The 20519-nt window shown below is 43.2% G+C and overlaps 1 protein-coding gene across 1 annotated transcript in view; it reads right to left on the bottom strand.

Moving 5' to 3' along the window:
* Positions 1–421: 421 nt before the first annotated feature.
* Positions 422–20519, bottom strand: part of adgra2 (adhesion G protein-coupled receptor A2) — a 39708-nt gene continuing 19610 nt past the window's right edge. Inside the window, exons 3-19 of the mRNA XM_085475021.1 lie at positions 10275–10346; positions 9260–9331; positions 9089–9160; positions 8278–8441; positions 7661–7874; positions 7324–7488; positions 7023–7221; positions 6769–6918; positions 6525–6686; positions 6069–6269; positions 5718–5907; positions 4850–5058; positions 4648–4772; positions 4441–4564; positions 4213–4361; positions 3545–3634; positions 422–3408 (exon numbers count right to left, since the gene is read on the bottom strand). Coding sequence (XP_085331147.1) covers positions 1995–3408; positions 3545–3634; positions 4213–4361; positions 4441–4564; positions 4648–4772; positions 4850–5058; positions 5718–5907; positions 6069–6269; positions 6525–6686; positions 6769–6918; positions 7023–7221; positions 7324–7488; positions 7661–7874; positions 8278–8441; positions 9089–9160; positions 9260–9331; positions 10275–10346 — 3772 coding nt within the window. The 3' untranslated portion in view covers positions 422–1994. The remainder of the gene's footprint in view (positions 3409–3544; positions 3635–4212; positions 4362–4440; positions 4565–4647; positions 4773–4849; positions 5059–5717; positions 5908–6068; positions 6270–6524; positions 6687–6768; positions 6919–7022; positions 7222–7323; positions 7489–7660; positions 7875–8277; positions 8442–9088; positions 9161–9259; positions 9332–10274; positions 10347–20519) is intronic.

Below are 20519 nucleotides of genomic sequence, written 5' to 3'. Positions count from 1 at the left end.
AGTGCTGGTAATTGCGTGCTTGTAAGGGACAGAAAATGGCCATTTTTAAAAACGTAAAAACATTTTTACAACACATTTTTACAAATGTTTTTTTTATTTGTTAAGTCTAAAACGAATGTTTTTTAATAATTAAATTAAATTACTATTATTATTAAGCAAAAAATAATTACAAAAAATATTGTGTTTTTACGTCATTAATTTAAAAACTACCAGTAATGTAATGTACTTTTGTCTTACTTTGTTTTTTACATTGTTCTTTGCCTGCGGGAGCACAGGGAACAGTGTGTTACAGGTAAGACTTATGAAATTACGTCACAGCAACATAAATCTAAGGGCATCTAAAATCCTATCATACAGTAACTATGAATTCATTTATCTACCAGGCCCTTTTCAACAAAGTTTAAGCCATTGCAAATTATTTTCAGGCAATGTCCCTTTAATGAAATGAACATCATATTAAGAACACAATATTTCATATGACCACAATAATACTGGGTTTTTGTAGGCTTGTGTAATTGCAAAATAGAGTACACTCCACTGGATATTTCAGTAAATGAAGACGATTGGGTTATTTACAAAATGCAACATTCAGTTATAAATAATTAAAGATCTGAATTATTGAAATCAAGCAACAAGCAGCTGTGGCTCCATTCTTCAGCAACATAAAGGTTTTTCTTTGGCACAAAGAAAAATACATCAGAAATTAAACAGAATATTTTAGTGCCCTGATTATTTTTCCTTTTAAATAAAGACATTGTCTTGCATGCAACTTGCAAATTGGAAATTGTTAACAAAAGCATAGTTACTGATAGAGAGGCAACATTAAGATTATATGTATACCTATCGCCCATGATATTAAATGAACCAGACAAGTCTATCTTTCTAATCAACAAAATCATACCACTCCTATATAATAAAATATGACAAAGAAAGAGCATATTATGACACAGCAACAAGTGTAACAACACAGGGTGTGGTGCCCAGAGAACAATGGAGAAACGTGGCAATGAGGTGCGTAGCAGAAATACTATTTCCTGTTAATGTAATTTCCTGAATTGCAAGTGCATTAAAAAGCTCATAAAACAGAAGTATGGCTTTGGATTTGTGAGTCAACTCAAGGCAATACTACGGTGGCCCCTAAATTACAAACAGCTCGACCTCCACAATCAAAAACCTGCTAAATACAGCTTAAAGGAAATCTCAATCCAGGTTCCTCTGCTATCCAGGAGGGGGCAGTCATTCAGGTATTAGATCAGACAAGGTCTGAGTGGGTATATTGTGAATTTATCACACAAGAGAAGCTCCAGCAGTGCTGATAGGAGTACATAGAAATGAAAAGGAAACATTTTTTTATATTTAAAAGTTTCGCATAGCCTTTTTATTTCACTCTGAGATTCTGTACAGCCACACTCACGCAAATCCTCTTCTGTTGAGTGAGCGCGCACACACACAACCACACACACACACACACACACGCACACACACACTGAAGCATAAACTTGCAGACAACATAGAAGTGCATACATGAGTAACACAACCAGTTATTCGAAGCGCACATAAGGGTGAAAGTTTTTCCACGGATTAAATGCATATAGCTTGACTTTGGAAATGGCCCATCTCATAAACCATTTCATGCTATAGTTGATATGCATAGAAAAATCACAATTAAAATATTAAAGCTTTCATTAGACATCTAAAATCAACATCATATGCCAATTTTAGAAATGACTTGTACATTTTTTTTATAAGATAAATGTGTATCTTATTTTTGAAAATGACAATAAAAACACCTGCCTTAGTATTTTTTTATTTTTTAAATCATTTCACAGCAAACTCTCTCAACGCTACTGAGGCAAAAGTACCAGTTTAGGGTCCTGGATGCCTTCATGATATTATATCTTAAATTAGATAATTATTAAGAGACCGTTGAAACATAACCCAGTCATTCAAGAGTTCATTAAGGACATGCATAGTTGTTCACATGTAAGCATAATTTACACCGTGGTTTCACTTTTCCACAAACCACTCTTCATTCCAACAGAGCTCTGTGATTGGTCTGTGCCACTCATGTCCTGCTCTAGTTCCAGCACAGAGTTTTTCAGGTTGCCATTTTGGCCAGCGGCCCCCGGCACAGTGGCGGTGTCGCCGTTCAGAGGGTAGGAGCAGCGCTTTGTTTCCGCAGAAGCTGCGACTTTTAAATTGTCTCTGCTGGCACATCGCCTCTGAGCGTTTTGCATGGCCACTCGGCTGGCCATCGATGGCAGCAGGGGGAATGGTTTGCGACTCCCGCTGCTGCCTCCATCGCTTCCCTCCGAGGGGCTCGTAGCTACTGATTCTCCCACTCGCTTCCCGTTTGTCAGCACGCTGGCCTGGTTCTCTGACAGACTGTGGTGAATGCTGCCATTCTCACTTGTGGCTTGTTTGTAAACAGCATGCGATGAACTGAGGTGGTCTAAACCTATGGGCCCTAAAGCTCCAAGACTGCCCCCACCTCCAGCAGCCCTTAGAGCTTTGAGACGATAGTGACCTCTGCCCTCGCCCCGATGATAGTATTGACTACTGCCTTGTTTAGTTCTGCTGCTCGCTTTCCTTCTCTGGGGCTGTCCTGGGGCTGCAGAGTTAATGGTGGGCAGAACATTGTTTGTAGGCTTGGTGATGTTGTCAGTACTGGTGCTAGTGTTGTTGCCCGTAGGAGCACGTGAAGTGCCGTTTGAATTGTCTTGTGTCGCCTGCAGCAGGTTGGTGAGCTTGCAAGGCCCTGGGCCCACGCTGCTGATCCCACTTGGTGTGGATGACGACCTAGCTGATGAGGAATTATGAGAGTCACCAGGTGGATGGCAGTTGATAAAAAGCTGGGATCCCTGTTCAGAGGTCTGGACCCCACTCCCAGTAGTGCAGGTATGGGTGTAGGTAGACATGGGATGAGGGCGTTGATAGCCTGGGCAACAAGCCAGCCAAGAGGTCTGGACATCTTGTCGCCGGAAGCAGTGGTGCACCACCAGAAAACCCCCCAAAACTGTTGCGACTATCCCATAGAGACAGCTAAACAACAAGCTAGTGTGACCTGTAAGCCACACTGCCATGGCTGCACAACACCACAGAGCCACAAACAGGAAGTGGGTGGCCACCAGCACAGAGAACTGTGTCTTGAGCGAATACTGATCCTCTGGAGACATAAGAGGGTGTACAGGTCCAGTCACTGAGTCTGTGGAGAGCAGGCTGGTACTTCCTGCGAGCGCAGGATGGCTCTCGGTCACAGGAGAAGACAGAGTGGTTCCTGTGCATTCTTTGGCCCCACGGCGCCTCAAGCGAAAAACAGTGCACAGGAAATAGATCCAGGTCACCAACACCACCAGGCCAGCGGGGACAAAGAAAGACCCCAGGCTGGAGCGCCGGACCAGCCAGCAGCTGCAAGAGGCAGAAAAGATTGCAGGAGAGTCAGCACAAAACAAGGACATCTTTGTGTGTCATTCGCTTCAGCAGCAATCCAAACAACACAAAGTCAAGGGCCAAATGGCTCAAGGATAAAAAGAGAGGCACTTACTAAGGGCTGTTGTCTCCATAGTCGTTAACATTGACAGCTGCTGTGATCCCACAAATGATGAGAGGAACACCATCAGCTATCAAATAGAACCTTGAATAACAGAGAGACACATATCAAACTCATGCGATAAAAAGCGATTCTTGTGCATGTTTGACCTTCGGCTGCCATGATCTTTTTTCTTTTCCTTTTGGTGTTTTAATGTATTCCTGGCTCTCTATCATGTGCAGGGCTTTATGATCTTTGGCTGTCTTAGTAGGCACAGTGTTACATGGGTCAGCACAGACACCAGAATCTATGTTCTCATCTAATGTGGCTGAATAGGCAACAAATGGTGGCTGGAGGTCAGAGGCACAGTGTAGTATGAGCACAACCTCTAGATCACAGGAACAGAAAAGCAGGAAGAGAAGAAAATCGGGAATGCTGGATATGATAGATATGCTCAGATTCATGACAACTCCCACTCATTCTCTTATGGTGGTCTCATGCCCCTTTCCCCCCTCCCCCTCCCCTTAGTCATTGGGCACAATAACCACCTTTGATCGTGCACACTTTGGGTGGTCACACACAAGAATTACAGCATCTGCCCAAAATATAAACCTTATTGACAACAAACAATAATCTCACAGTAAAGGAAGTGGGCGAAGGTGAGTTGAATCTTGTTCACTGACCTGAGCATAGGTCGTTGCGTAGGCGGAACAGGAGATTCTCCATCTGGTTGCCGGGGCATTCTCCACACAGCCTCTTTGTAAATCACCCTGGCGCTGACTCCAATCCACAGCAGGGTTGACAGCGAGGAGTAATGCAAGGCAATGCCAACCTGTCATGTAATGTTGTCAGATCAGACATCAATCTTAAATTCCTCTAAAAAAATGCAATACTTGAAATTCAAAACTTACGGCTTGGCAAACGACTGGATAGCTTGTTAAGCTTATGCCGCCTGCGTATATCGCTGTTGTCATTGCAATGTGGAAGCAGGTATTCAGCAATGTGTGCCAACTTTTTCTTGATATGCATATTGAACTATGGGAGAAGAGTAAGCTAATTAGATAATGAAGCAAAAAATAAATAAATAGTAGCGAGAAATTGCAAATACACTACAGTACCTGTGGTGCAGTATGTGTGTAATGATGATAGTAAAGAGGCAAAGGAGCAGAACTGCAGTGCAGGCATAGACCACTGGATGGAGCACCCTCACAGTCAGTGGGGAGCTAGGGAAGTCAGGTACCTCCTAGAAACCACAGAAGTCAAGTTAACTCTCATTTAGCCACGGTGATCTTGGATGAATCATTACATTTTTGAGCCTACCTGCAGAACGGCATAGTTGCTAAGCAGAGAGCAGCGCATGGTGGAGGTGTTGCTGTCACTGCGGACCAACTGGCAGCCCTCCTGACTCCAGCTTCCCTGCTTCTCCGGTCCCTTAAGGCTCCAATGGGCTGCCACGGCATCGGTACCAGGAGACAAGTGGCGGAGTGACACCCAGATGGGGTCTGAATTGTTCTGCATGCTGCAACCATCTGTCACAGAATGAAATTAATAAATAACTAAAAACCTACTGTTTACTGAATAGAATACCCAATGCATTCTACTTTCCACCTGGTTGTTTTTGTAAAAACAATTACATAAACTGGGGTATAAGTGCAAAGAAATGGATTGAAGGCTTTGTTTATATTTCATGATTGGTCGCTACAATTTGCAAAATGACTCTTGGCAAAGAGAGAGAAAAACCTGCCAAGGCAAAAACAAGCAACGAACAAAGAACAGTCTCAAGGTTTTTCTGGTGCAGTGGTTCAGACAAAGTAGCCTTTCATTATACTGAGTTTCACACAGTATCGGATCTGTAAAAATTATACCCGGGTTACGTTTGGTGAAGAAAGCAACTGTCCCATTTGACTGCAAGGGATTTTTCATATTTAATTAATTCAAATAAGCGCAAAGTGGTTCGTTCTTTGTTCATCCTGAAGCATAATTATGATGTTTGTAGCTGTCACAGAGCAGAAGAATTACACTAATGTGTTTTATTATGATGCCTAAGCATACAGAGCATCCAAACACCCATGATTTTAACATTAAAACATTAACTTTAAATATGCATAAATAAATAAATAAATAAATAAATAAATAAATAAATAAATAAATAAAAGGAGTCTCTTTAATATACTAAAGGTTTCCTTACCTAGGCCTACAAAGACTACAGGGCTGTTGACAGTGCGTCTGCGGGAGTGTTCAGTAGTGGTGCTCGAGTTCCCAGTCAAAGGAAAAAAGCTGCCTGTTCGAAAGGCTACAAACTGCAGTTTACAGTCTGCTGCAGCATCCGAAGCAAACAGATTAGCTGGAAGAGTCACCGAGGCCAAGGCTACAGAATTCTGGAGAATTAAAAAAGGTGTAAGTCACACAAGAAGCCAAACTGCAAATGTTGATTGTATCAAAATCCTTCATTAAACCTAAACTGTCCGTGTCTATATGATGTGGTTATTAATGAAGTAGACAGAACAGGCGGATGCAAGAAGGCATACATAAGCCTCACCTTTAGGAAAAAATTGTTGAGAGAGGTGTTATGGGCACCAGTGCTACAGTGGACGCGAAGCTGCTGTTCATGGCCAGACTCTGACGTTTCCATTCCCAGGTTGCCCACTGACACCTCACGCTGCTGATGCGCAGTACAAGTTATCCCAGTGAAGTGGGCAGGTTGAATTAGATGGGCTTCCATCACAATGTTCTTAGACATCTGTAAACATGAAGTCACCCAGGCAAGGTAAACACCCTGACACTTTCATTTAAACATTACTATGGGTTTTGTTGCATTACACAGACAATTTCACACAGAAATATGATTAAAGACATGCACCGCTCTTCTAAATCACACACACATGCATTTCCTACTGCATGAATGAACTATAGAAAGATTTCACAGGTTTCACAGCAAGCATGCTCTGTTGAAAGTCACATGATAAATATATAAAAAACAGTTAATAGTTCCCACCATGGAAAATTCTTTAGCATTACTGTGTAGCTGAGACCAAGCCAATGTCTCAAGGGAGTTGACTATAGAACTACAGGCTCTCTTCTCTCTCTGGGCCAGAGCGAGAATCTGTTCATCCACCTGCATCAGGTTACTGCCCATCTCCACCATCACCGCCAACAACTGGAGCACAGGGAAATTTAAAAGGAGATTTAATAAGGAACTCTAGAGAATATATTACTACATTTACTTAAAGTGCCCTCACCTCTTTTATCTGTGTCACATATTCCATAAACTTCTCCATAATTTGCGCCATGTACAGTACATCGACCGAGTCAGTAAAACCAACAGCCTCCAGGGTGTATGTGCGAACTTGATGTGCCACTGTGACAACATTGGATGCATTGATGGGCCTCTGAAAAGCAAGAGCGGAAATATGGTGAGGACATAAGGAGTCACGTCATGCTGCGAATGTTTATTGAACCAACATACTACGGCGGTGACAGCGCTGCGACTGACCAGGATGAAGGTATGCAAGACACGTGTGATGCCGTTGGTGTAGTGACAGTTTGAGTAGTCGCCATCCTCCCATTTTCCAGTACGGTCACAATAGCGAGAGGCTTTTTTCTGCTCCATGCCCCCCTCAACAGAAAGGGAAGGGTAACGCAGCTGCAGGCAGTACTGGTGGGAGGTAATTCCTGCCAGAGTTCTTGGCCACCTGTGGATAAATGCCAGAGAATAATGGCAACGCTGAATCTTTTTTTTAATATCGTATGTTCCATATTATAATATACAGGATATATTTAAAGCTTTAACTGACCTGAACTCCCCACGGTTGTTGACAACTTTATCTTCTGGACAGAAGGAGGCACTGTTCTCCAGTACCACTATCTCAACGGTGAGAGACTTGTTGCCCCTCCCAGTAGAAACCACACACTCCCACTCTCCACTGGCCTCCACATGCACATCGTATAGAATAAGCTCACTGGATAAAGATGATAGCGACAGCTCATTATAACACATCGTTAACACATAATATTGTAACTAATAAAGCCTCTCCCTTTTTCTTTTTTTTACACAGGACTGTCTTTGCACTAAAACGAAAACAACTCATCTGATCTACTACTACTCTGTCTGCGTTGCTCTATTTACCACACCTGGTGATAAAGGTGCAGTCATGCACGACACTGCTCTCCAGCTGGACACCCATTTCTGGATCAGTGGTCACCGGCTGACCATTGTGACGCCAGTGTAAAGTGGTCATCTTGTCCACCAAGGCAGCAGCGCAGTGGAAGGGCAGCCGATCGCCTTTGAAGACCACCTGACGCTGAGACGGCAGCAGTGACATGGTGTGCAGCTCCAGAGGACCATCTGAGCAACACGGTGGGAAAAGATGCAGATGTGAAGGTTACACATCGCTCGGAACTGCTTGTGCTGCTCTCTCATTACCAAGCCTCAGCTACATTTTTCCACAGAAGCTATTATGAGTCTGCCGTTCTAGAGCAGACTGGATGCAGACTGCAGCAATTGGTAAATTCAACCCACAGGATTAGCTGTCAACACAACTCACTGAGCCTTTTGGAAATATGTCCCCCGCAGAGCAGCGGGGATTGATTTTGTTCAACCCTTTTTTGGTCGGTTAATCCTTGAAATAGCTGAGATGAGCTTGAACTTCATAATGAGTGAACTGTTGCTATCATTCACAGTGCAACATTCTCTGAAATAAAGTGGTGAACCGCCTCATTCATATGCCTCACTGCTGCCAGGCTCTTACCACAGCTCAGATGGCCTTCCCTTAGTCCACGCAGGGGCTTTCCCCTCAGGCTCATGGGGTAGGCACACAGGGTTTCTTCCCCTAGCCGTGCTGGACTGCCGCGAAAGAAGTTCGGGACCCATTGCAGCTCGCAGTCACATGTTAGGTAGTCTGAGTTGAAGTTCCTGAAGAGAGAACCAATGTATTGTAAATAGTACTAACAGACCATCAAAGAACTTTGTGCTCCAATTTTGATGAGTTAAATTCTAACATTATTCTAATACTATTTAATTTGAATGTTAGCACTAATTAGCACGTATCCATATCTGTGTTTTGCACTTTGCTTGCTAAGCTAGCAAGTTCACTCTCTTCTCCTAATATGGTCCATTTTGACTCCACAAACACAAGATGACAAAATAACAAACACACGGGTTAAAAACAGCCACTTCACAAATATCTCATGCCCATGTCCATCTTTTATATACAGTCTGTGGTTCAGTTTTGAAATGTTTGTAGATAAACTTCAATGTTTCTTTACGGTAGCATAAATGATATGCTTTCAGTTTTTTTTTTAAAAAAAAGCATGCACAGTATAGACAAAAATATCCAAATTAAAATAAATACATGTCAAATAAATCCTCTTTGATTATTTGAGCTTTGACACAGGCTTCACTGTGAAACACGGTTGGCATACACACGGGAAAATAAATATTAATTGAAAATAAATGTTATCTTTGTCTAGGATGTCCAAAAATATTTTGTTAAACTATGGACTGGTATGCCGTGAGGGTAACCTCGGGGGAACGAAAGGCCGACAGAGTTTAATACTCACACTAGCTTGAGGGACGGCAACTCTTCAAACACCCCTGGATTCATGGTTGATATGATGTTGCCAGAGAGGTTCCTAACAGAACACAAATTAGATATGAACAGTGTAACTTCATAGCTTTGCTGTAACTCATAGAGGACTTTTTTTAATCGAATCAATTCATCTGCCTCTTACAGTTTAGTAAGATTGGTCAGCCCCTGGAACATGTCTGCAGTCAGGCAGCCAATGCGGTTGTTGGAAAGGTCACTAAAAGTGTAAAAGACAAAAGAATGTGGTCAGTTATTTTCAAATTAAGAGGCCTTTTCTCAATCACTCAGCACCAGATTGTGGTGTCTTGACTCTTTCAGTGGCCGCATTGCTTTACTGATGTGAAATGTCATTTGTCTAAGAAACATATGCAATAACTTGTATAGGATCTCCTTTCATGTCTTTAAAAATTAAGTAGCTGTATTCAACTGTAGTCAGAACATTATATATTTTAATATTTGGGAAGTTAAAGAAGGGTTCCAACAGTTCTGGCTACTTCTCCTTATCAGGACACAAAGGGACCCAAGTACGAGTTTATCATCATTGGGGTAAAAGCAGGGCCCCAGTTCTGCTGTCCACCTCTGAGTGTGATGTATATCTGCAGTCAGAGAGGGATCTGCTCTGTTGTACCTCTGACACTACCCAGCAGAGAGCTGTCCAGAGCATGTGTTTATCTCTATCTGTTTGTTTTGAGAAGCCCCAGACCTTGCAGGGAAAACACAAGAAGGGGGAGGAGGGAAAGGGAGTCATGCGGCGCTGCGCCGAGGAGCCTCTTTGGACCCACGCTGCAACCAGACCTCGGTGTCCAAAAACACAATGAGTGAGCAGCAAGCGGCCTCAAACAGCCGCCTTGTCACATTCAATTGCGTGTGAGGAGCCCTGAGGTTTGAAGCGGGGCTCACAGATGACATCCCAGTGTCCCCTCTGCAGAAACATTTAGGAAAGGAAGCTTTTATGGTGACAATAACACCATGAACCTGATATGACATATGACATCTGTGAGCTTCCAAAAAAATATATATGTGGGTTTTCTCCTGACTACTGCCAATCTGGGCAACAAACTAACCTCCGTCCATCTTATGCTAAACCTTAGGATTAAACTCTCTGCGTTTATTGAGTTGTGAACCCGAGTGAAATGTGGGTCATCTTAATATCTACTTACAGTTTCCGAAGCTCAGAGAGGCTTTGGAAGGCTCCAGGCATGATGGTGCTGATTAAGTTGTGCTTGAGGTCCCTGGGGGAAAGAGAAAATGTTAGGTGCACGCAAGGACTATACTGACACATTAACAAGAGGACTGCAAACTTTCATTTTTGTATTCTCACTGAGAGTTGCAATGTTTAGATTGGTACTGCAATCATATATTTGTAATCAATATGTAGCTGGAGCGAATTCACTGAGCTTAGCATAAACTTGGATCAAGGGAAGCAGCTAACCCGGTATGTCATTGTAATAAAATGAGTCCTCAAGGGGCACAAAGTTGTAAGGCTCTAGCTTGATTAATTAACCCTTTCAGAGAAGAAAGTTTAAAAATAACAGCAGCATTTTAAGGGATTTTGTGTAGTAATAGTCACAAGCATGGTATCACCATTTACCATTGAAAGAAGACGCTGTTAGGTTTAAATGAATGGGAGCAGGGACACACATCCTAAACCTGGCTCGTCCAGCGAGCCACAGCAGGATATTTGTGCAAACAAATAGGAAATATTATCCGAACTGCCTCCTGGGCTTGAGACTAGCGAGATATTCAACCACATAAAACACTTGTGGAATCTGAAACTATTAACACTAAGTTCTGTTATTTATTTATTTATTTATTTATTCTTTTTTTTCCAAAACTGTCCTTCCCGCAATAAGCTTTACCCAATTCAAACCATAAATAATAATTTTCTTTGAAGATTTAATTTCATACTATCCGCTGCACTTCTCCACCCTGTTCCACTTCTACACCCACACTCCAGTCTTAAAGACTTTAGCTAGATACTCCCATCTACATCAGCTGCTGTAGATTAGATTTTGAACCTTTTTTTTGGCCAGGTGAGAATAGCAAGGCTAAATGAGGTCGGGAGACGGATGGTTATGAACAGCACATGTTATCCACGTTCCTATAGCATGAAATAGTTCTGCTCTCATCAGAGCAGTCGCAGAGTCAGATTTCCTTACAGGAGCATCAGTGCAGCAGCTGCGTTTTTCTCGATTTCTCTTTTTAACAAAGACTTCGATGTTATGTTAGACCTCAGAGGACCTTTTGGTCCTTTTTGTTTTCCACAAAACATTATCTTCCACGGCGGTTGTCAACCACGCTGCTTCACATCACCTCAGGCGTCTCTTAACCACTGTTTTGTCTGCTTTCCAAGAGATGAACTTTTCTGGGTAAGCTACGGCGGGAAAATTGTTGTAGAAAATGCTTCGAGCAAAGAAATTACACTGCGGTGTGGCTGAGACATGCTCAAAAAGATCAGGGGGTTTTGCTATTGGTCCTTCTAAGCCATCACTCATATTTAGATTCGAAACAGGAGACTGGTTGAAACGATGGAGCAAAAAAAAAAAAAAACTGGCCCCAGACCAACAGGCTAAAGTTTGCTCGGTTCAGATCTTTGAGTTTGTGCCAGCTTGTCAGTCAGAACATTTGCAACAATTTCACAGCTTTTTAAAAATCGGAGATATTTCCACCTCTGTGATTCTAAATAAGCAGTAAAAAAAAGCATATCACCAATCAAATCAAAGAGCAATCTGGGTGTTTGACAGAGAACAGCTACACTTTTCAGTATCTGTGTGTGTGTTTGTGTGTGTCTCCGGACTATATTGTGAGTCTGTCACAATATAAAATAGCAATCTTTGTGGTACTGCGTCTCACTCTGAATATACATGTGTTTCTGGGGGACATTAGCTTTATAGAATTTGTTGACCCAGGCAGGGGAAGAACAATACTGCTGTTTCCAGTCTGTGTGTCACGGGGCTCATTAGTGCAGCGATGAAAGACGCGGCACTGCCCACTACTTCCTCTCCCTGAGATCTGTCTCGCTCCCTCCCTGTCTGTCCCTTTGACACACACATGCTCCACGTGCGCACAGCCACACACTTTGCTGTGTTACCAAACGTGCTCTTACAGCTGGATTAAAATGCTAACACAAAAGTGCCACAGAGTCGCTGTAAGCTGGGATTCAGTTGCTAGATAGAAGTGTCAGTTTCAAGGCTTGTCTTTAAATGCTTGTTTTTGTCACCTCCTTCTTGCAGATGGAGGTAATGTTTACTATAACACTGCTCATATGATCTACACAACACATTTATTATTAAGACAGTGCATTATTTCTTTCCCTTTATATTGTAAAAATCTCCTGCTTAAATCTCCTCAGATCAGCAAACTAAAGATCTCGAGAAAAATATAATGGCTAATTTTAATTAGCTTCTTAATAAATGTAATGTACTGCACAGAACAACTAAATTAACTCATTTCTTCTGGTGTGTTATCTTCTGTTATATTGTCTGGTGGAAAAAAACACCTAAAAAAAATCAAAAATCAACAGATGATACTAGAATGACACAAACATGACATAAATCCAAATAGACTTACACAAGTACACAAACATGTTAGCCGTGCTGTTCTCACAGGACATTAGACTGAGTTCAAATTTGTGCCTGGATACCAAACCAAACCAAAGAAGCGTTTGTTGATTTTTGGAGGAGGCCACTTCCTTCTGTCCCTGCAACATGTGCTATTAAAGGTGAGCCGGTCGCTGCAGTGCACTGATATGTAAATATTTGGGTGCTGTTTTTGATAGGTAGTTAAATTTCGATTCAAACACAGATGCTATATGTGGGAAAGTTATGAAATTGACCCTTGTGAAAATAATTTAGTTCTCCTTTATCAAGTCAGTACTTTTATTTTCTCTGATTTGCTGGTTTGGAAGTCTTAAATCTTAAACACAGGAGCAAAATGTATCATTCAAGCGAATGAATGAAGCCAGAACTATATAGTGACTGTGCCAATGTGGATTTCATGTTTCTCAAGAGGAATCTTATCCCAACTGCATCAAGCCAATGTGCATTTCCTGTCTGGCTCAAGGCTCTGACCTGATTATTAACACACCGCTGCCTCTGATCCCTTCTCTTATCACCAGGCTGGTAAACGTGAAGGAAAACAGGAACTGAAGCACTGTCCAAGCACTTCGCCGGCACAATCCCAGCTGAATGTCTGGAGCCGCCTCTTACCACTGGCTCACAGTGTCCGATTTGTTTCCAGCGCTATTTAAAACCTTCAGTACAGTAGATTGAAAATAGAGTAGCAGGCTTCACACTCAGGCGATGACTTGTGTGCGTGCCCTCTGGAGTAGCCAGCGCCCCATCTTACAGCAGCTTCACAGCTCAGTGACCTCGACACTGATGAAAACAGCTGTCACCAAGGAAGAGGATAACAGCAGAGACAATGAATGCTTCAAAGCCTCATGCTTGCAGACCATGAAAATATCAACAATTTTAACGTCTAAAGTTTAAATTGTAGCTATTATTTTAGTTTTTCAACATCCTCCTCAGGAGCAGCATCTATTTCTTCCAAAAGCTCGATGAGCTGATTGATGGCGACACATTGTTACAGTCACTACGACCTTTCTTTTTGAGTTATGCTTTGTAACCTTCTGAGTGCAGTGCTTCATCCCCTACGCTACATGTGGCGCGTATGATTAGACGGTGACAAACTCAAGCTCGCTCCCAAATCCAAAAGGGGCCATTGTCTGCCGCCGCTGGGCCTAACACCAGAGGCAGCCATTAAGAATGCCCCCCCCCCCAAAACTCCTCCTGATCAATGGGACTGGTCCTCTGCCATTCTGAAGAGTCATTGCTCTGTTGGATACAGGGGATGAGCGCCTGGGCCCCATGCAGACTGGAGAGGAGCGACGTGCTTGTAGGGCAGCGAGAGGGTAATAATGAAGACATGGTCTGTAAAGCGCTCCAGACATGGAGTGCTCCATTATCAGGAGCACAGCAGCAGCAACTGGAGTGCTGACATTGTTTAGGCTCCAGCCCTGGAGGGAGCTGGGAAAATGACGGAAGCCGGGGGAATGGCCACTCATTATCACCAGACTGGAATTAAGAATTTCCTGTTGCTGGAGTTTTTTTTTAAAGTTTTTTTTAATGGAAAGTCAGTGGGTTGCGGCGTGATTTCTATACTTTAATTGCAGTTTTCTCTGTATACGACTCAATAAAGGAAAAAAGACAGAAACAAACATGTCTGAAGGTATGATGGAAAAAAAGCGAGGGGGTGTTAACTGCCACCTTGGTTCCTGAAAGAGGTCAGCGGAGACCATTTTTGTGCCGCGTGTCATTTCCTGTCTGGTTGGCGGGTCTAGCAGAGGCCTTTGCTCGTTTATTTTTACAGTTTCCTTTCTCTCTCTCGCTCTTTTTTTTTAACTAGGTAGTTTTCCTTTGTCGGGAGGGGCAGGTGGGTTAAAGGATTCAGTAATAAGAAGAAAAATACGGCCCTGCGTATGGTCCCTGTACACCCCACCCCCCTACTCCACAACACACTTGCTCACAATGGGGCTCTGTAACTACCGACCCCAACATGCTCTTGCTTTCCCCCTAAAACAGGAAACCAGGATCTGCTGAGCTCTTGTTTTTCTACTAATTTCCTGCTTTGCTGCCCCGTCCCTAGATTATTTATTTAATTATTTTCTGGTTCCTCTCAGATTGGATATACCTGATCAGCTATTTGCCATCTGGAAAGCATTTATTCTAGCACAGCCAAGAAACCTTACACACATAATACACATTTTCTATGATTTTCTGTCAGTAGCGCTGCTGCAGGACACATGTTTAAAATATTTCCTTGCAATTTCGGACAACAAGCATCAGGACCGTACTATGGTTCAAAAACACGAGGCCCGCAGCTCTGCCCATGACTGACCATAACATAAACCGTGGGTCCAACTGCACTGTTGTTAGTGGGATGTGCAGAAATAGCAACACACTTTTATTTGAAGTGTAAAATTTCCTAGCTTGGTTATATGTTCCTATAATCTGCAGCAAGAAGAGATGAAGATTATTCTGCCAAGGAAAACTCTGAAACCACGGATCGTGATTGACTCCAGGTCTGGCTTTAGGAGCGGCATAGAGAAGAGTGCCGTGCCCATTTTTGGCAGATTTTCACGAGACCTACCAGAATGCAAATAATCAAAAACAATAAAAGTCAGATCAGATCAGATAGATTTGAACATACAGTGAAAAAAAATGCTAAGAACATTTTATTTTCATTTCATCTGGGTCATTCAGTCTTTATTAGAAAGTTAAGTAAAAATATAGTTGTAACAATTTGCAGCTGAGAAATCAGCAGGGACAAGTGCCTTTTGTTCAGGTTGTCAATGAAAAGAGTGGCTCGTGTCCGCGAGTGAATTTTCAGCCAGTAGGTGGACTGCAGCATGCAGAGAGTGTAAAAGGTGAGGAACAGCAAGAGCCCGAGTGGGCTCGGAGAAGGGAGATGCAAAAATAAAGCAGAAAAGGAAGCTGGGGGGGGAAGAAGGTCTAGAGAAAGCTCAAGTTCCTCCTGAGGAAAATGCCCTTGAAACCATATCGAGTTTGCCGAAAGAGTGTGTGAGAGTGAGTTACTGGCATATAAAGCATATGATTTGGTAATGGGCTTATGAGGGGGTTTACTCGCTGTTTCAATAAACTCCCAGAGCCATGACTGGGCTAAGCTTGCAATACAAACACACCCGTTCCTCCAGTTTATCTGAAAGACACATCTGGAGTCTATCAACTCCTGCAGCACCCCCTTTGTGTTTCCACTCTCCACCACGCTTAACCCCTTCCTCACCCACTCCACCCCTTAATGGGTCATGCACTCTCATTAGGTGACTGTTGCCTAACCGGGAGCCACCCGGTGGCATGTGCGGGAAAAATGCACCAAAACAAATGTTCATTTTTCTGTGAAGGGGGAAACAAGACTCCCCTGTGCAATCACAGCAGCTGTCCTTAGCGCTCTCCAGAGTGGGCTGGTACAATCTGAGCCTTTCTTTTAGTCAGGCCAGTCTAGACAGAGGGGCTCCTTGCCATCTCGCCATGCCTACACGTTGGCCACTGTTTTTAAGTGTTACAGTGTGGCACACCTCTTCTTTGTTCCCACTCATCAAGGTAATTTGCTCAGCTTGTGTGGAAATCTCCTGCTAAGGAAAACGGCCTCAGATTTATACAAGACAAACTGCAGGAGTGTGCTTTCTTTCTCACCCTCGCTCCCTCCCTCTCCCTTCTTCATCTACCCTTTCCCTCTCTCTCACCACCATACCATCTTTAGCCATCTTGGCTCCGCGTCCCTCATGTCAGATGGTAAAGTTGTTTAAGTTGGACTCCGTCCTAACCCCTACCGCTCAGAATGGCAGAGGCGATTTCAAGGTTGGTTTCGGAGAGATTTCAGGCAAAGAGTGAATGAATGGTCTGCCTCTGCTTTTGCGGAACAGATACTATCAAGCCAAACATATATGAATTGGCCTAGGCCTGCACATAATCATAACACTATAACTGTGCATGTTTTCTCATGCAGACATTTTTAAGAAACAGTGTTCCAGCCCAAGGTTTAATTTCAGGCTTCCCTTAATTTTGTTGCATTATCAGCATAAATCTCAAGCACCTCCTTATTTTCTACACTTAAACTAAGTTGAGTCTACAAGAAGTGTTTGGTTGTCTTATGTGATGTTTTATGTGCTTACTCCAATGAGTCCAAAGAAGTGCAGTGTTTAAAAGATTCCCACTGTAGAGATCATCTCAGCCTCTCTTGTTGACAAAAACGGTCACGCTGCCAACACCTAGAGCCTCCTAACCACAAGCCTCACTCCTGCCTTTCAGACCTGTCCACTACAAACACCCTGCTGCTCCCTCATCCATCATCATCGTTGCCCTCTGCTCTCCCTCCCTGCTCCCTCTCTCGCTGTAGGGTAACAAGCCTTAGTAATGAGGGCCCCTTGTGCCCTGCCTGCCTGTCCTGTGTCCCATGGTGCAGTGGGGCCCATTTGGAAAGGAGCCAGACTGCCTCGGCCCTCGTTGCTCATTATTCTCATTACATTGCCTCAAATCAGTGCAGGACAGGCTGCTGGGATCTGTCCACAACTCATAAAGGTCCCGGCTCATTAGTGGGGTTGCCAGTGAAAACTTCCATCAGAAAGGGTGTGCATAGCGGTAGAGGTACTCAAAAGGTGCGCAAGTACACGAGCAGAGGTCTGACGGTGTGTATGAAAGTGACTTATTTTGCGCATAGCAACCACCGCCACAGAGGCGAGGCATGATTTAACCAGTGTGTTCATCCAAAGAGCTGGAAAGAAATGAAGTATTCCAAGATCCAAATGTAGCCATTGGATGGCAAGCCTGTTTAAAAGACCTACAAAAACACAGTAGTCTAGTAAGAGGGCAAAAAACAAACAATCCTAAATTGCTCCTCTGCACTTGGGTGGCTTGGCAGGTTATGAAGGCAATAGTGGCTTTGAGGAGGTTTGTCCCAATGAAAGGGCTAACTGTGTAGATTGCTGCACGGCCTTGTCCAGGCCTGGAGGAGGGTGTTCTACTCTGGAGCTGAATTCTCCGTTTAATAACAGCAGATCAGACTGCATTCAGCTCTGAATAGAAGTATGCTGTGAGCGTGTGGAAGTGAGTGTGTGTCTGCTGAGACCTGTTAGACTGGGCCAGAAGAGAGGGTGCCCATACTAGGAAGCACACTCAAGGGTTACTGTATACACTGAAGTCACAGCAGCGATGAGCCAAGAGTGAGAGTGTGTGCGCGAGTGTGTGTGTACCTGTTTAGACATCTTTGTGGGGACCAAAAATTGGAATGTTACTATACTTGTGGGGACCAACAGTCACTTATGAGGACAAAAGCAGCTGTGAAGACTTTTTGAGACTTAAAATGTGGATTTAGTGTCAGGGTTACAATTAGATTATGGTTAGGTTTAGGCTATGGCTTAGGGTTAGGTATTCATTTTGATTAGTTAGGGTTAGGGTAAGCGGCTAGGGCAGAGGTTTCCAACTCTGGGCCTTAAGGGCCGGTGTCCTGCAAGTTTTAGATGTGTCCTTGATCCAACACAGCCGATTTAAATGTCTAAAGTACCTCCTCAACATGTCCTCCTCAACAGTTCTCAAGCTTGGTAATGAACTAATTATTTGATTCAGCTGTGTTGATCCAGGGTGATATCTAAAACCTCTGGGCTAGTGAAAGCACTATCAATTTGATGTCCTCACTAAGATATCAAAACGAGAATGTGTGTGTGTGTGTGTCCCTGTGTGTGTATGTTTCACAACAACATGTGTCCCAATGTGTGTGTGTGTGTGTGTGTGTGCGTGCAGTTAGGGGGCGCAGACTGTGTTTATCCTTGTCACGTAGGGGAAGAGATGCAGTGTAATTCCCTGATGTGTGTTTACTCAGTCCCAGTGGGCTGGCCTTTGATTACACCGCTGGTCACATAATATGAGTAACTGCTCACTACTGCTCCAAATGACAAGCACATGTTGACGCCATACTGGAAACAATGAGAAGACCCGAAGAGCCGTGGTGGACCGAGGAGACAAAACAAAACCAAAATCTCACAAGCGCAGACAAAACTCACACTCTAAGCTCATATCTGAATTCATCCCTGCAAACCCTTCCATCAGTGTGGCATTTTTCACAACAGACAGCAAATTTCCCATGAGCTCAGATGTGATTATAAGCTGCCCGAGGCTCAATTAAAGGTTGAAGATGTCAGAGTGAGTGAGTGGACCTCCACCACTGTGTGTCAGCAAGCCAGCAGAGGTGCAGGCGGAGGAGTGAAATGAGGCCTGTGTGATTTACATTTCGTGCTCAGCCAGACGCCTGCATCTCCCACTGTGGAGCACAGCCAGGGGTTTATCTGCCTGTTTTTTGTCTTTCTCCCAACCTCTTTTAGTTAAACCTCCACTCTGCTGCCTCCTGCTAGTTTTTTATCACTGCTCCAGGTACATGGGAGAGCTCAGATTACCCAACCCACCGACCCTATGGCGCTACAGGAAGGCTTTTCCACACTAACAAAAATATGCAACATCAGCTCATTCTGAGCCACAGATCAGGCTTTAATTTACTATACATTACTGCCCAAGTAGCATTAGCCTCAGGATCTTCCTGTTAACAGCTTTATCAGCGTCCTCGGTGCAAGACTGCTGAGGTGAGAACTGACAACTTGGCCTTGAAACTATTCACCAATGGTGTTCTCGTGTCAGACTTTAGAAAAAAAAACATAAATTTGAGCAAATATAGCTTTTGTTCTCGACTGGCACATCTGCTCTGAACTTCAGTGGTAGGTACTAACAAGCTAACAACTGCAACAAATTACCATATTTTTCTTTCTTTCAACATTTTTGAGAAACTCGTTAGCTTCATGGGTGGCAGCTCGAAGTGCCATGTGGAACTAATATCTCTGCAACATACCCACCAGCCCCCTCGCCAACAATATAAGCCTGTCTGCCAGACTACAGCATCCAAGTTTGCGAAGTGAAGCTGCAACATATGTGTTGTTGCCATAAAGCTTTACTGGGATGCCCTGTGAAACAGCACACTGTAAAAAAAACCCCAAAATGAATCTGTTGTGAAACGTACACTAGATTCAAGGACAGTGTGAGAATATCAGAGTATTCAGGGAGATTGGCATATAGTAGAGTGTAGGTGCTAATTAATTTAACACCCATCCTGTTTGTATTTCATTCATTGGGCAACATGATTTATAAGATTTATTTTTTGTATAAGAACCAGAAACACTGTCAACGTCTGTAGACCCAAGCTCATTCAAACTCTGCCCTGTGGTATGAAAAGTCAAAATTTGGAAATTTGAAGAAGGAAAGCCAGCATGTGTGAAAGCATGGCTGTTGTGCATTAGTGTGCACAGCCTGGATAACTTGCTCTGAATGATGCATGCAGGTTTTGATCAATTTATATTCCCACCTAAATATGACAGAGAGTGTTACAACAACATGGCTGTGTAGGACAAGTCTCAGGGCTTTAACTGGCCCGCCTGCAGTCCAGGCCCGTCAACCTCTGGAAACATTTGGTACACTGTGAAATGAAACATACAACTAAGGAGGCCCTGCATGTCAAGCAAGTATGGGAAAACATTTAGCTTCTTAATGTACAACAGTTGGCCTCCTCAGTTTCCTAAACGCTTATAAAACACGATTAAAAGAAGATTCAAGCCAGCACAGCTGTAAACATACCGATGGCCAAACTTTTTCTTTCTTTTTGTTTTTCCAAATATGTTACTGGCAACAAGTTTGAAATGAATATATACATTTTTTCCAAAAAGCAAAAAACACATTATATGTTTGGCCTTTGTACTTTTATCAATTGAATATGTCATTTCAATTATTTGAAATGATTACAGTCTGTTTTTATTTACAATACACAAAGCAACCCAGCTCTTTTGAAAA

Source organism: Copadichromis virginalis, linkage group LG12 (assembly GCF_057382275.1).
Source record: "Copadichromis virginalis isolate Kocher_CV1m ecotype Utaka linkage group LG12, C_Virginalis_male_GT1.1, whole genome shotgun sequence".
NCBI lineage: Eukaryota > Metazoa > Chordata > Actinopteri > Cichliformes > Cichlidae > Copadichromis > Copadichromis virginalis.
The sequence above is the reverse complement of the archived record's forward strand: the minus strand, read 5'-3'. Positions and strand labels throughout refer to the sequence as shown.